Genomic DNA, 15,867 nt, shown 5'->3' on the forward strand with positions numbered 1-15,867 from the left:
ACAGTTACCTAATAAAGCTCTTAAAAGCAGCAGACTGAGGGTTGATGCAGAGAGGCACTCTGTTTCCTTTCTGCTGTTCCAAAATGAACTGATGAATTATTTCTGTACACAGGAGAAAAATACAAAACAACACAGCATTAACACTTCTGGCTTCAGTAAAATGCAATGTCAACTGGAGGGAAAGAGAACTTCCCTTACTGAGAGTACATTTTAGGGAGGATAGAAGAGCTGCAGCTTCCCTGAATCTGACCACTCAGCTTCAGCTCCAGGCTGCAGGAGAGCTGTGGAGGCCACACCTCACAGCCCCAAACAGCCACAGACACACAGCGACTTCCCCTTCCCCCAGAGCCCCCTTCAGCAAAAGGATGAGGAACAGGGTGCCAGGGGTGGGCACTGCTGAGGTCTGAAACCCACAGACTTCTGCAGATCAGCTCATGCTTGTGCCACTGCCTTATCTCAGAACACTTGTAATTCTGTTCTTTTGGTGAAAAGAAATTTTCCCAGTGTCTACTATGGAAAAATAACTAAAAGAAACCAGCACTGGGGTCACTGTGGATGCAGAGCACAAATCCCAACTCCCTCCCAGCTCCATCCCACATCCCCCCAGTGCAGGGGGACAAGTGCACGTGCAAGGTTAACTCCTGCTCACCTTTAACCTGCCGAACAGAACTGAGGTTCTTCTCAAAAGTGTCATCGAATTTGGGATTAGTGATGGGTTCAAAATCACTGGTATAAACTCTGCCAGTCGAAGTGGAGAAACAACACTTGCACATACAGGTGTGGTACCGCAACCGGCCCTCGTCCAGGTAGGGGTGAGCTAAGGCATCCTTAGCAGATATCCTTTTGGACTGCAGGCAAGGCAAGAGAGCAGGCGTGAGGGGAGCAACTACTCAGCACTTACTCCTCGGCGCTAACAAACCCGCGGTGGTGTGGAAGGAGCCGCCACTAGAGGGGAGCTGAGGCTCACAAACCAGCCTGGGTGGCACCGACCCGGCTCAGCCACCACGGCAAGCGCTGAGCACACGGCTCTCAGGAACATGCCTCTTTTTCAAAGGCTTTTTTCTCCAGATAACCTTACAGTTATGACTCCTGCAATAAATCAAAACGAGCTGGGAAAGACAGCATTCTAACTGTTGAGGGAGTCAGAAAGGAATTTTTGTTTTTTAAACGTGGAAGTTATAGTTTAACATTTCCATGGTTCTGCTCAGCAAAGCAACGTTAAGGTTTAAAAAAATACACTCCAAAGGCAGTGCTTCTAAATGCTTCATCAACCCCCAGCCTCCTCCTTGGCACTGCAGTCTCTCTGTTTCACATTTGCAATATTGGGGAGTTCTGTAGGACCGAAATAATGAAGATTATCAATTCCAATACCATATTTTCTTGTGACAATTCTCTAAAATGTCCCAAGAAACAAAATCCAAAATCCACAGCAGCAAATTTTTATTAGAAAAACAGATGCTCAGTGGAAAAACGATCCTGTTCTGTGATTGGGGATGCAGGAGGAATTTTTTGTGTGTTGCAAGACCAGGAACACCCCCGTGTCCCTAATTAGAACTGCATCAAAGTAGCTGATGTTCTGCTACCTACACCCAGCTCGGAAAAGAGCATGAGTCATGCACAGCCTCATCCTTCCCACTGCCAGGCTTCCTTCCCAGGACCACTCAGTTTGAAACATGAAACCCCCATTCCAGGGGGAATTGATCAGCCAATTATATGATATTTTTACTTTTTCATGGACCAGAAGTACTGCAATGCCATGTAGAAGGAAACCAGCTGAAGCAGTCCTTGACTTACAGCACTCATTTAAGCACCAGACAACAAAAACCGTTCAAAGCACAAGTATTAGAGGTGATTTTCAGTCCTACTTACTGGATCAAAGACCAACATCCTGCAAAGGAGATGAACTGCTTCATGTGTAGCTTGACTGGAGAGTGTATATAGGACAGGAAGGGATGGCTGTAGGGGGAATGGGAGGAAGAGAAGCACAGAGTGTCCTGTCAGATCCATCAGCAGGAGAGCCCTGTTCCCGCACGCGCTATTCCAGTCAGCAAGGACAAACTCCTTGTTACAGGGGACAAGTGGTACCTAACGCTTTCCAGCATGACAATCATCACCATCACAAAACCCAGCAACTGTAATAAAGGTCCAATTGATCACTGCTCCCCTTAGTTCAGGTGCAATCCCTGGAAAAACCTGCTTTTCTTTCTGTATTTTTCTCTACAGACACCACTCCCACCAGGGTTTGATTAACTCCATCATTTCCAGTAGTTCATTTGTCAATCTCAATCCCTCCCAAATTATGGATTACTTTGCTTTTCCTTGCCCAGGCAATCCACAGCTGACTGACAGTGACAGAATGACTGTACTGGATGTCAGGGTTGCTGTAAATTTCCCGGAATAAATAAAACTACACCTCCAGAGTGACATCAGTCGAAGTTAACCCTGAAGTGCCACACAGAGCCCTGAGCACTCCCCAGCCTTGGTTTCTCAGGGCAGCCTATGGAATATAAAGCTGCAGTGTTTGGTAACTCCCCTCCTCCTGGCCTGCTCTCCCACAGCAGAGGGGTCACAACAGGCAGGGGATGGACCCCACATGTTTTCCTTTGGGAAGGGGGTCAGCAGGGACAGGGACAGGGGCAGCTCGCTCACCCTGGGGCTGCCAGAAACAAAATTCACTTGAACTTTTAAATACCAATCTGACAAAGTCTACAGGGTATGTAAACACCCATTTTGCCAGCACACAGTGGGGTAGGGGGGGTTTAATCAGAAACTTCTGGCATTAATCTATTTTTGCACAGAGCAGCAAAATGCCTCACCCCTCTCTCCCACTGCGCTCACCTACGGCGAGTAAAAATAGTTGGTGTGACAAAGCAATCGCCCGTTGCTAACTTGGGCTGCTCTCCCTGTTAGTCTAATTAGGAAACCAGCAACGTTTAACCACTTACACCCAGCAAAAGCTCCATTTCAGAATATGAAAAGCCAGAAATTTGCATTCAAACATGAAGTGTGGCTCAAGTTCAAAACAAAAATACCAATCATCACCTGGATGCTCTATATCCCCTGTCTCCAAGGTGCAATGAGCACACCAGCTCCCATGGCACTCCAGGGAGAATGAATATTGTTTTCCCCAACACACACACAACTAACTCTTAAGAGTGTATTTCTTACAACTTTGTGGGTACACAACATTAAATCTGTAGTGGAAACTTTTTATACCATTTCACCTCACTAGCTTTTTAGGATTCCCATCCTGTGGGTCATAAGACACCGGGTTTAGGAGTCACAACTTCTAGCACACGACAGCAGAAAAATAAACTTAACTTAAAACTGGCAGAGAAAATCTGAAGGAAATCCTTCTGTTATTAATGCTCAAATTAAAAAATCCTGTCATGAAATGGAACAGCGACAACTTTATGTAGTGGATCCAAAGTGCCAGGGAGGCAGAACTCCCACATGTCAATAATAAAGCAGAATATACATGCAATGCTCATTTCTATGGTAACTACTATTGTAGTGAGCAGACGTGAGAAATTACTTCAACATGCAGAAAATAATGATGCAAACTTGACTACTGGAGCAAGTACAGGCCAATAATTTTGTTAATTTTGTTAGCAATCATAAAAATTACCCTACTGGAGAGCCACAGAGCCTCATCCCCGCACTAGAGATGCCTGCACAAGCATTTCTTTGTATCTGTTAACACTACACTGCATTTGCCCTTTTTATTGCCCAGTCAGCACAATGACTCCATCCTGCCTTTTTCCTTTGGTTTGGCGTCTTTTTCCAAGCTAACTTTTACTCCAGTTGTGTAGAATGCTGTATCTCAGCTTTCAGCCTCTTGTTGGGCCTTCCTGAGCAGCTCAGGTCTGAGCTCAGGTGAGCAGGGACCCTCTGGGGTGGGTGCTGGAGGTTCTGCCCCTGGCTCTGGGCAGGGGAGGATTCCACCTCCAGCACTCCTGATCCTGGCAGTGCAGCAGCCCTCCAGGGCTTTATGAATTATACTGTCAATTCCAATTTATGTCTCTTGCCAGTACTAACACTTCAATTTAACATCTTCATTCAAAGTAGGTATCAAAACACTGCTGCCTCAGAAAGGGACTTTCACCCGGGGCATCAAGCCCAACAGTCCCCCAGGGCAGAAGCCAGAACTGCCCCTGACTAGTGAAAAGCCCCCTTGTGCCCAGAGCAGGTGGAGTCAGCACAGATCAGCCCCCGTCCCAACACCACAAGCCCTGTGCCCAACCGAGCCCCGACCCCAGGCACAGCCCGAGAGCAAACATCCAGGCCGGGTGTTCTGAACCAACAGGCCATGGGAATTCAGTCAGGATGTGAAAAGCCCGCCCTGCCCAGAGGAAGCCCTGCCTGGTGGGGCTGTGTGGCTGCAGGCAGCCCTGCAGTACCTGTTTATGAGGACCCCTGAGTATGTGTGCCTTGGCGCCTTCACAAGCCGTCCTCATCGCCTCCAGCGACGGCGTGCCCAGCAGGTCTGTGATCAGATCCAGCTGCACAGAGCACAAGGACACAGCTCAGACACGGGATGCTCTCCACTGGAGCAGCAGATGCCCCAGCTACCACGGACCAGCATCCTGTCCCCATGCCCTGGGAGCAGAGCCTGACCCCCCTGGCTGTCCCCTCCTGTCAGGAGCTGTGCAGAGCCAGGAGGGCCCCCCTGAGCCTCCTTCTCTCCAGGCTGAGCCCCTGCCCAGCTCCCTCAGGAGTTCCCCAGCCCCTGCCCAGCTCCCTCAGGAGCTCCCCAGCTCATTCCCAGCTCCCTCAGGAGTTCCCCAGCCCCTTCCCAGCTCCCTCAGGAGTCCCCCAGCCCCTGCCCAGCTCCCTCAGGAGTCCCCCAGCCCCTGCCCAGCTCCCTCAGGAGTCCCCCAGCCCCTTCCCAGCTCCACTGCCTCCCCTGGGCACGCTGCAGCCCCTCCCAGTGTCCCCCGAGGTGCAGCTGTGCCTGCAGGAGCAGGGGCAGCAGGCAGGCAGCCAGCGAGAGGTGAGGTGGGTATATGCAGAGATACCTGCTGGATGGGACTCTGTGCCTGGAACAATATCCTTCTGCCAAGCAACTCTGCAAAGATGCAGCCAACAGACCAGATGTCGATGGCATTGCTGTAGTGGCGGCTGCCCATCAGGATCTCCGGAGCACGGTAATACTGAGTGACAACTTCCTGAGTCATGTGCCGGGATTCGTCTAACTCTTCCACCCTGGCCAATCCAAAATCACAAATCTAAATTGAGAAGGCAAATAAGAAAATTAAAACAACCAAAACACCTTCTGCGTTTCAAATAGGCAGCCTTCTGGGAAGGAGGCAGGGGATCCCCAAGCAGCATTTAAACACCTCAGATAATCTGCTCTGACTGCACAAGCCAGGGGAGAGGGGATAGGAGGAAATCATGTTGTTTTGTTCCACAGCCATTTAAACTTCCTACAATTCGATTTGAAATCACAGTACATTTTAAGTTGGCATTACAATATTTATAATCTGGAAGATTAAAAAGCTTTGCACTACAAAAAACCCAACTCCTGGGTATGGAGTATTTCAACTCAAACAAACTCACTTGCTCATGACATGTCTCAAAATATTAAAGATTCAGCTCTACTCATTTGGGTTTAGAGAATTGTTAACAATGTCTTGAACCAGAAGGGTTAAGAAAAGTGAGCAAACTTTGCCAATTTGAATTCTCAGCAAATCCCTGTAAACAACACTGAATTTTTGTGTTTGGCACAGCTGTACAACACACCTCAGTCCTCCAAAATTCCATATACCCAAGGTTAATGGAGGTGCCTTGGGCATTTGGTGTCACCTTCCCCTGAGGAGCACAGGGACACTGAGAACCCCCTGCCCTCCCAGGCACAGGACATCCCACCCAAGCCAAACTCAGGAATTCTCTCTGCCTTTAGGAGATGTGGGGAGAGGCAGGGAGAAAAGGGGAAAGGCAGATGTTTGCTTCATTTCCACTGCTTTAAAAATCTGCAGGATTTTTTTCAATTTACATGGACTTTCAGGGAAAGCATTCACACGGAATGTTTTTTGTTTACAAATTAACAACATACACACACAAACATCTTCAATAAAAGTAAGCAGCACCTTAAGGACACAGTTGCTGTTCACGAGTAGGTTCCCTGGTTTAATGTCTCGATGTAAAATGCCAGCAGAATGTAGATATTTCAGACCTGAAATATTAAAGAAAATTATTTTTAATTTTTTCCTCTTTTAGAAGAAGTTTAAGGCTGACAATATTTTCCCAGAAGGTCTGGCAACTCCTGATCAGCAAAGCTTTGCCTGTGCCTCAGTTTTTAAATGAGTAACTCCCAGCCAGTAATGCACACTCAGTCACATAATGACAGGGTAAAATTTTGGAGTATATAAAATACACAGGAAAAGGAATTTAGCAGTCTTTTTATAAACCGCCCTCCCCCCAAAATCCAACAAACAACAAATCAAAAGCAACGCATCATCTCTCTGATTATGGCATGGATACTCTGCTAATCCCCACTCTGGAATTTTCAGATACCTCTTACTGCTGTTTTTCAGTAACAGTTTTTGCCTTAAGGGGATATAATTACACATATTCACCCATCTGGTTCAGTCTAAGTGTCCTTTTTGTTCCTTGATTCTAAAAGCATGACTTTTCTTTCCCTGACAATGCTTTAAGGCAGCAGGGGTGCCATGCTCTTGTAGGTACAATAATTCATGCTTGGTATTTATTCAAATATGACATTAAAAGAAGTTCCTACAGGAAGCTTATTCAAGATGAGAATGTCTGAGAATAAACATTAAGGAAAAAAAATATTTCTACTACACAATTTTCACTAAATTTAGAGGAAGAAAAATTACCTCTTAAAATCTGGTAAAGAAAAACTTTGACATGATCAGAGCTGAGAGGCTGAGGAGAGACGATAATCTTGTGGAGGTCACTCTGCATCAACTCAGTGACAACATAGCTGCAGTTCAGTGGTTAAGGAAAAGCACAACAGGCACACAATCTCTCAAAACATTCACTAACTCCTACTTACTTGAGCTCTTACAGGTCACAGCTATTGAGTTAAAGAGAGGAAAGCTGCTTCAGAGGTCAAATTCTTACAGGAATGAAAATAAAAAACATCTTGTGAAAGAAAACAGATTAGTCCATGAGAGTCTGCATTAAGGTAGGTGCACAAAGTTATAGAAAGGCAAATGACCAGTGAGACTGAGGGGAGGTGGCTCCAGAGGGGCCTGTGTGTGTTCAGGGGGTTCAGAAGCAGTGAAATGGGGGGAAAGCTGCACCCTATGGGATGGAGACCATCCTGACAATGTCCTGGCTGTGGGACAACAGTAACACACACAGAAATCATCACAGTAAATACTGGGGGAAATACAGGCATTAACTAAATCATCTCTGCTTTGAAAGCTTAGTTTAGCAGTCACATTTGAAACAGGAGTGTGCTATTATCACATTTGTGGCTGAAGGAGGTAAAACACGTTGGCCCCATGTTAACTGATACAGCCAGGTATTGAATGCTCATTTTCTTTCATCTCTACCCAGTCAATGCTCTGCTTTCATCTGTTGCTCTACAAACCCTCTCCAGCTAAATCCCTGTTGGCCAAAGGGTTCATCTGCCAACAGAACACCGCACAAAAACTCATTTTATAAATTAAATATCTCCAACTTTTTGAGGAAAAAAATATTAAAATGGCATTCATAAAGAATTCATAAAGAAAAAACTCAACCCTGCAGCACCATAATTTGTAGTCCTCTAATTTTTCTTTTCCTTTAGCAAAGACCCTTTTAAATATTTATACCAGACTTTTAAAATCTGCGGTTTACCTTATACCTGCAACAAATCTTTACATTCAATTTAATGCAAAATATACTTTTAAAAACCCAAAAGCATTACTCTGCACTTTATCACGACAAGATTTTTGTTTTGCTACGCCACAAATCCTCCTAAATCTCAATCCCGAGCATAATGTCTCCCAGATGTCTCAACTAGTTGCCATGCCAACTAAAGCAGCTTAAATTAAATGAGGGCCTGAAATGGCACCTGCACCACTGCAGGTCTGGGGCGCATTAAATCAAGCCCTTGACAGGCTCGGAGGTGCCATTAACCCCAGCAGCAGCAGCAGCAGCAGCAGCAGCAGCAGCAGCCATCTGATTACTGTCTCTGGTGACTGAGCCCGGGCTGGCGGCAGTGTGCTCTGCCGTGACCCTCGGGCCCTGCTGCTGCTCTGGGACCCTGGGACACCGAGGAGAAGGGACCCCAGAGCTGGCATGGCATGGCATGCCCTGCTCACACAGCACCGCAGCTTGCTCTTCCCAGTGCCACCGCCGGGCCCGGCCGCGGGCGCTGAGCACGGCGCTGCTACCGGAGAGAGAAATTGCTCCTGACAGCAGTAATTAGTTAAGTAGCTGTATAAAATTAGATCTACAAATGTACCAATTTGCTTCAGAGTAATTATCAAAGCAAATGCGCGGCACAAAAGAACCCGACTTGCTCTGCTGGCTGGGACCTGCTGAGTTGGTGGATTTTACAGAGCGACAGATAAACGTTAGAAAGGGGTGAGGTGCCCTGGGTGATGTGGCACGCTCCTCGTGGCTTGCACTTGGTCTGTGCACGCCTCCAGCCCCAGCTCTGCAGGACCCAGCTGGTTTGGGGGCTGGCCAGGGGTCAGAGGAAAGCCCTGTGGCAGGGTGAGCCCGTGCTGTGGGGCTGCAGGGCTGGCACTGCCCTCACTGCCCTCACCCTGCTCCTCTGCACCCTGCAGACACCAGGCACCTACCCAGCGCCCACCGGAACGCAGCTCTTCCACCTCTCTGGGATTTACTGCACATCCTTGCTTTCACTGCTATTCAAACCTTTTCCAGACCCCACCCCTGAAAAGTGGTGGCTTTTCAGCCGCTTCTGATATCCACTTTAATGGGCAAAGTTTTCATAAAGTTACTACAGAAACTCTGGATGCTTCTTAAAGGAGAACACCCATGGATCTGCAGTTGCTGAATTCAGTATTACAATCAACTGTGGAAGGTTCTGTAACTGGAAAAAAGAGCATCAATCATTCATTTTTGCACTAAGTGATATTGGTAAAAACATCAATACCTGTAAGATTCAAAATGGCCACAAAGATTTTCAACCGAAAACCTCATTATTAATTCAAATTATATCTTGATCTGAGCGTTTGCCAGGAATTTTCATGCTAAACAAAAATCTCACTAGATTAAAATTCCTTTATTCACCACTAGTTTCCTTAGAAATATTTTAATTTATCATTAAAATGTTAAGGTGGTTTTATAATTAGTTCTCTTTAAAAAATACACTCTGCAATTCCTGCTGGTACCTACGAAACACTGAATAATTGAAATGAACTCTACCAGCTCATTTGCAACACATCATTCATATCATTTTAGTCATTCTTTTATTACATTTCTTTCCCCAAAAAGGGCACTACAACTCTTTGGAAAGAACAAAGGAAATCACTCAACACCAACTCCAGCCCTTTACACTTTTATCACTGTTCAATACGTCCTACAGCAAAAATGGAACAACCCTATGATATCTTTGGGAACTCTACTAGTGGACCAACAAAAGAAGTTTTGACATCTACACCCCCAAATATGGAACATCTTTACCTGATCTTCTTCAAACCTTTCTCAAGAAAATTCTCCTTACACTACAGTAAGCAGAAACACATGCAATTAAAAATAGGTATTAATTCATTCTTTTAAGGAATGCCAGAGTCCTAAGTGCACTTATTGTAACTATTTCAAAAGAAAGGACAAAGCAGATTACACATAATCTTCTGTTGTCAATATTAGAGTCAAGAAATTAACAAAAATATAGAAAAAAGCTCTATACAACACAACTCAGAATGACTTAAAGTCAGTTAGCCATGAAGGAAACTAACATTTTGGGTTTATATTCAAAACTTGGCAGTAGCTAAGCTCATAAAAATAAGCTTATCCCATTTAAATATTCTGGATTGTACAATTACACAGAAGGAGTAATCCTTAACCTAGATCTGATTTATAACTCATATGACTTCTTCTAAATGAGGGCATTGAACTAGTGCACATAACCAAAATCCAGTTTCTGAAGACTACTTATATGCTCTTCACGTGAAAGAAATATCAAAGCAGAATTTTAAAGCTTTACCTAAACTCATATGAAAAAGCCCCAGTAATATTTTCAACTAAATAATGTGTTTCTTTACCAGCAAGTTGTGCTGTACTTTGGTTAAAATTACCACGTTGATTACACCTACTTTCTTCACCAATCAATCCAAGGTATTACATAAATAGATCAAACCATACTTCAAAAGTTCAGGTTTCCTAAAAATAATGACAATTTCCCACCCATTAACTGCAAAGTGGGTCATACAAAAAAGCAGCTTAGACCCACCAGCACCAAAACCCAACCTGCCCAAGCCTAACCACAGGAGTGGCAAACAATTTCCCCTGCCATGAGAGTCAGAGCCCTCCCAGCTCAGGGATTCACTTTTCAGTATTGCAGAAAGCAGAAATTCCCTCCTTCACGACTAGAAGACAGCCCAAGCCAAGTTAGAAAAGGAAACAACCAAACCAAAACATGACCCTCAGGGGAAGTTCTTCCCTCAAATTCACTGCTAGAAGGCAGTGACCCACAGGCAGCTGTACCTGTGCTGGGACACAGCTCTGGGCAATGGGCTCTGCTCCAGGACACAGCTGGCCAAGGGCAGCCACAGCCCTGCCACCCCACTGAACCCCCTCTGCTAACTCAGGGCTCCAAAGCCTGTGAGGGCAGAACTCTCTGAAACCACCACAACGTCTTTTAAAACACAAATAACTGAGAGGAGATTAATTACTGGATATGGTTTAAAAAATAATGTTCTGGGGGGATCCCTGTGAGCAGCAGCAGCAGGGCCTGCTGGTCAGTCCCACACTCATGCACACACTGGCCCAGGTGTGATCACAGCTCAGCTCAGCCCTGCACCATCCCACCCCAAAGCTCAGCCCTGCACCATTACACACCCCAAAGCCCAGCCCTGCACCATTTCACACCCCAAAGCCCAGCCCTGCACCATTTCACACCCCAAAGCTCAGCCCTGCACCATTTCACACCCCAAAGCCCAGCCCTGCACCATTTCACACCCCAAAGTTCAGCCCTGCACCGTCCCACCCCAAAGCCCAGCCCTGCACCGTCCCACCCCAAAGCTCAGCCCTGCACTGTCCCACCCCAAAGCTCAGCCCTGCCCTGCACCGTCCCACCCCAAAGCTCAGCCCTGCACCATTTCACACCCCAAAGCTCAGCCCTGCACCATCCCACCCCAAAGCTCAGCCCTGCACCGTCCCACCCCAAAGCTCAGCTCAGCCCTGCACCATTTCACACCCCAAAGCTCAGCCCTGCACTGTCCCACCCCAAAGCTCAGCCCTGCCCTGCACCGTCCCACCCCAAAGCTTAGCCCTGCACCATTTCACACCCCAAAGCTCAGCCCTGCACCATTTCACACCCCAAAGCTCAGCCCTGCACCATTTCACACCCCAAAGCTCAGCCCTGCACCGTCCCACCCCAAAGCTCAGCCCTGCACCATTTCACACCCCAAAGCCCAGCCCTGCACCATTTCACACCCCAAAGCCCAGCCCTGCACCAGCCCACCCCAGCACCACCTCACAGCTCGGGATGCTACAGGTTCACTCTTGGAAATAAAACTGTCCACATGCAGGCTCGAGGCTTCTGTGGTTCCATTTCATAGATTACACCACACACTGGCAGCTTCTAAGCTAATGAAAATCACATCTACCTCAATTAAGATGTTCTATTTTTATATTTAGGATACATTTCTTCAAAATAGTCGATGTGTGGAGGCTGGAGGATGTCGAGGGCAGAGAGTACCTAGGAAACACCACACAAGGTCAAGGCCTATTCCAGAACAAATCCCTTTCAAAAAGACAGACTGCACATTTCTCACATGGTTTCATTTTATTCTATCCCACAGACAGACCAATGTTCTGTCTCACCAGGTATGTAAATTTAATAACCCACCACGTCAGATATTCTGTACCTTCAACATCTCTCTCTTTTCTAACTCAAGACATTTTTTCCAGCTGTTTGAGTAGTAGTTTGAAAGCACAAATTTATCTATCCAATAAAAAGTGGTTTCTTTACCATATATATGGACATAGAATCTTTGAAAGTAATTCCAGCAAAGAAATGTAAAAGCAGAAAATATTACACTTTGTACTGCCTTTAGTCTTTCAGAGTTTTGTGATTCACTGCTTCCATGTGGGAATTCCAAACCCCAAAGTTGTTCCCATTCTGAATAAGCAGCTCAGTGGTACAAAAAGCAAAAGGTAAAAAAGGTAGAAAAAAGCAAAAACGTAGAAAAGCAGCAGCAGAGAATTCCCATCCTCTCACAGAGAAAGATACTCCTTGGTGGGGTCATTTGGATCCTATCCTAGGAAGGTCCATGACATTTGGGTGAAGCACCCAAACTTCAGATGCACTTCACACTTCATGGGTCAACCCAAATAGTGATTAAACGTTTTAATTTAAGCTGACTGATTTTACCTAAAGCAGGTCTGGGAGAGGACCAGCAAAGGGGACAGAACAGCTCAGGAGGAAGTGTCCAGCTGACACAGCTCTGTGCAGCCTGACATCTACCTGAAGCCTGAAATAAGGCTGGGCAGAAGCGTTCTGACTGACTGTTTGCAAACACTTTGGAGGGAAAATTATGAGTATCCTTAGACTCTTGACAGTTTCATTTTTATAGTGTCTGCAACAGTAATATCTGAGTTTCCAGAAAATCTGATCACTGTAAAGTATTTTAGATATTCTGTAACAAAACACACTTTTGTTACAGAGAGCTCCATTTCACATTTGGGTTTTCTCAAAGATTTCAAGATTACTTTGAATTTACTTACATTGTCATGCTTAAAAAAACACAACATCTTCAACTCCCGGAAGACCCTTTTACAAGAGACCAAATTTTGGAAGACGTTGGGCATCTTTTTGAGTGCAACTCTCTTTCCATCTCGTGGATCTGTTACTGACCTACAGGAAAAGAGACAAAGAACATCACATACCAGGATTAGACAATTTGCTAAAGAAGAAAAGAATATTTTAAAGCTTCTTATCATTCTCAGCTCAGTGAGTCAGAACAAAGTGAAGTCATTTCTAGGGAGAAGAGCACTAATGTGAGGGCACTGAGCAGTGCCCTGCAGAGCCTGTGCCACACAGATGTGACCATTCTGTGGCTGGAGCCACACACAGAGCTCATGGTGACACCAACACCTGCAGTGGATGTCAGGATAAACATCCCCTTCACCTCCCAAAAACACCTCATTAAAACCCTCTCAGTTACCCAGATCGGATTTTATCAGGCCTATCGCTCACTTCCTCCTCTCCAAAGAAGGTAAAAGATCTAAAAATCCTATTCTGACAGAACTCTGGCAAGTGTAAGACTATTTATTGGTATGTCACCAAATCACATCTGGAGAAGCAACAGCACGTGGTATCCAGGTTTGCATAAATGTAAAACAGGCATGATACTGGTCCTTCTCCCACACAGCTTATGGAATGCAAGTATAGTAGCTCAGGAATTATAAGGTGCTTTGCACATGGCAAGTATTTTAATTTAAAATAATTGGATTCTGAAAATAGAATTTTATAATGAGAACCATAAAACTAGAGCAAGGAGATTATGGTGCCTCAATTCCCAATCCCAGTTTTTAAGGTGAGTTTCTCAAACTACAGAATAGAGTATATGCATATTTTTACTGGGATGACCAAAATAACTTCAATCTCAGTGCAGTGTTGAACCCACAGAAGAATCCACATCCAGCTATGCACCCTGATAACGACATTTGTCCTTAAAAAATTGCTGGTTTTCTCTCTCATGTGACTCCTCTGCTGTGCCAGGCCTGGCGTGGCTGCTCTGCTCTTCCAAATGTCTCCACACAATAACCATTGCTTTGGGTGAACAGACTTCTCCTAGTCTCTCATAGAGGAAAGGAGTTCAGTGGGGTTGCTGTGCCATTCCCAATTATGATCGGTTTTCTTTTTTCTTTTAAATAACCCACTTTCACAAACAAGTGATGATCCCCTGCAGTATCCACCTGGAAAGCAATTCCTCTGCTCTTTCCCCCACAGCAGCAGCAATGCCAGCCTGCCCCTCACCTCCCTGCCTTGGGCTGGCAGCTCTGTGCCACTCACCAGCAATTTCACTTCAAGGGGCAGCACAAAACTGACAATCCAAGTTCTGAAGATCAGAACTGTCAGGCCTGCATTCCAAAGAACAGAAACAAGAAAGGAAACAGCCTGTCTGAAAACCTGGTATTTACAGCATCCAAAAAAAGATGCTGAAAATGTTGCTTTGTGTTTGTGTACAGTACCTACTTTGATACTAGTAAAATAATTATTTATAGCAATATGCTATCGGGTCGCATATCCCCAGGAGAAACTAGAAAAGCAGGAAAATCTCCTAGGAGCTAATTGAGAGAACAGCTAGAAAGGCAACTTCACTCACTGCTGCTCTCAGAAGAACACATCTGAATTGCCTGCCCTGCTTTGTGAGGCCATTGCAGCACGGGTGAATCCCGCAGCAAAGGGCCCAGCAGGCAGGAGCCATCCATCACAAGGCACCACTGAAGCCTCAAAGGCTCCACTTACCAACCACCAACTGCAGCTGGGATAAAGAGATCACAGACCGGCATTCAAACCAAAAATAACCTAGCAAAAATTATATATAGGTATGGGGCAAAAAATGAATGATTGAATCTTGTGCCAGGGCAGCCAGCTGAGCTCTAACCGTGCCTTTGGGAGTGACACTGACCAGTGACCCCGAGCTGGGGACCCAGCACTGAGCACTGAGGGTGCAGCGAGCCCAACCCCAGCCTGCAGGGACACAGGGGAGCACACAGCTGGGACAAAGGCACAGCACATTCTGGGGGCAGACCACAACCAGAGCAGCTGAGGGACAGCAGCAGAGCAGCCCCGGGGCCAGCACAGCAATGGGATGCATCCCCTGAACTGCGCTGGGTGCCCTGTGCAGCAGGGCCGCTCTCCTGCCACCACAAACCCTTCTGTTCTGATTGTACATAATGTATGGATGTCCTGCTATATTTGAGAACTACATAAAAAGCTTTTAAAATAGTCTGACATGAAACACATAAAGAAAAAAGATACTTTACAGAACCTGCTCCTTCTATTTACTTCGCAAGCTAATCACACCAGAAATAATACAATTTTAAAAAGTAATAAGACTACAGAAGAGATTAATGACACAATCCAGACCTCTAGTTAAAATGTTTTCAAAGACAATCCTTATCTCAAAGAATCCTTGCAGGCATTCAGCCGTTTCAATTACGCATTATAAGCCTTTAGCAACTCTGTGCCATGTTGATGGCAAATTTTCAAGGTGGAGTCTATGCCAACAGTGACTTTTTCTCTCCCTGAATCCAGGTCAAGGCATACACATTGTTCTGTAGTTTCAACTGGTAGAAAAACAAGTTTGTGACTGTTCCGTGTGCAATTATTACACAGGAGCAAGATAATGAAAGAATGTTCTTGGGGTGGTGTGGGAAAGTGCTGGTGGAGTTTGTTCTGTCACGGAAAGAAACCTTCCTTCACATTTATAGAGAATATCTATAAATTTACATCAGGAGTTACCAGAAGGGAGGGAATTTAATAGGATTACTCTGCAAGTTTTTCTTCTTAGTCAGTGAACTTTTTTCCTCAGTTGCTTGACTCTTAATCACACAGGCTTTTCCAGCAAGCCTAATTCTGAGATATGTAAGTGGCCTGGTCCCACAAGCATTTCAGCTGCTCACCCAGGCATGTTTGATGTACCACTTTAAAACAAACAGCACAGCTCATACTCAAGGGCATGTGATCCCAATATGCCACTTTTTCAG

At 45.6% G+C, this 15,867-nt stretch overlaps 1 protein-coding gene across 4 annotated transcripts in view; it reads right to left on the reverse strand.

Moving 5' to 3' along the window:
* Window positions 1-15,867, reverse strand: part of NLK (nemo like kinase) — a 38,002-nt gene that overhangs the window by 2,224 nt on the left and 19,911 nt on the right. For 3 of the 4 annotated variants that reach the window (XM_026796405.2, XM_005491962.4, XM_005491961.4), the window contains 9 exons: window positions 12,877-13,006; window positions 11,793-11,848; window positions 6,840-6,946; window positions 6,090-6,175; window positions 5,019-5,228; window positions 4,401-4,502; window positions 1,870-1,956; window positions 650-848; window positions 9-102 (listed from right to left, as the gene is read on the reverse strand). In XM_026796405.2, coding sequence (XP_026652206.1) covers window positions 9-102; window positions 650-848; window positions 1,870-1,956; window positions 4,401-4,502; window positions 5,019-5,228; window positions 6,090-6,175; window positions 6,840-6,946; window positions 11,793-11,848; window positions 12,877-13,006 — 1,071 coding nt within the window. Of the gene's footprint in view, window positions 1-2; window positions 103-649; window positions 849-1,869; window positions 1,957-4,400; window positions 4,503-5,018; window positions 5,229-6,089; window positions 6,176-6,839; window positions 6,947-11,792; window positions 11,849-12,876; window positions 13,007-15,867 lie in introns of all 4 variants that reach the window. The other variant, XM_074557097.1, reaches the window with a different exon arrangement.

Source organism: Zonotrichia albicollis, chromosome 22, assembly GCF_047830755.1.
Source record: "Zonotrichia albicollis isolate bZonAlb1 chromosome 22, bZonAlb1.hap1, whole genome shotgun sequence".
Taxonomy (NCBI): Eukaryota; Metazoa; Chordata; class Aves; order Passeriformes; family Passerellidae; genus Zonotrichia; species Zonotrichia albicollis.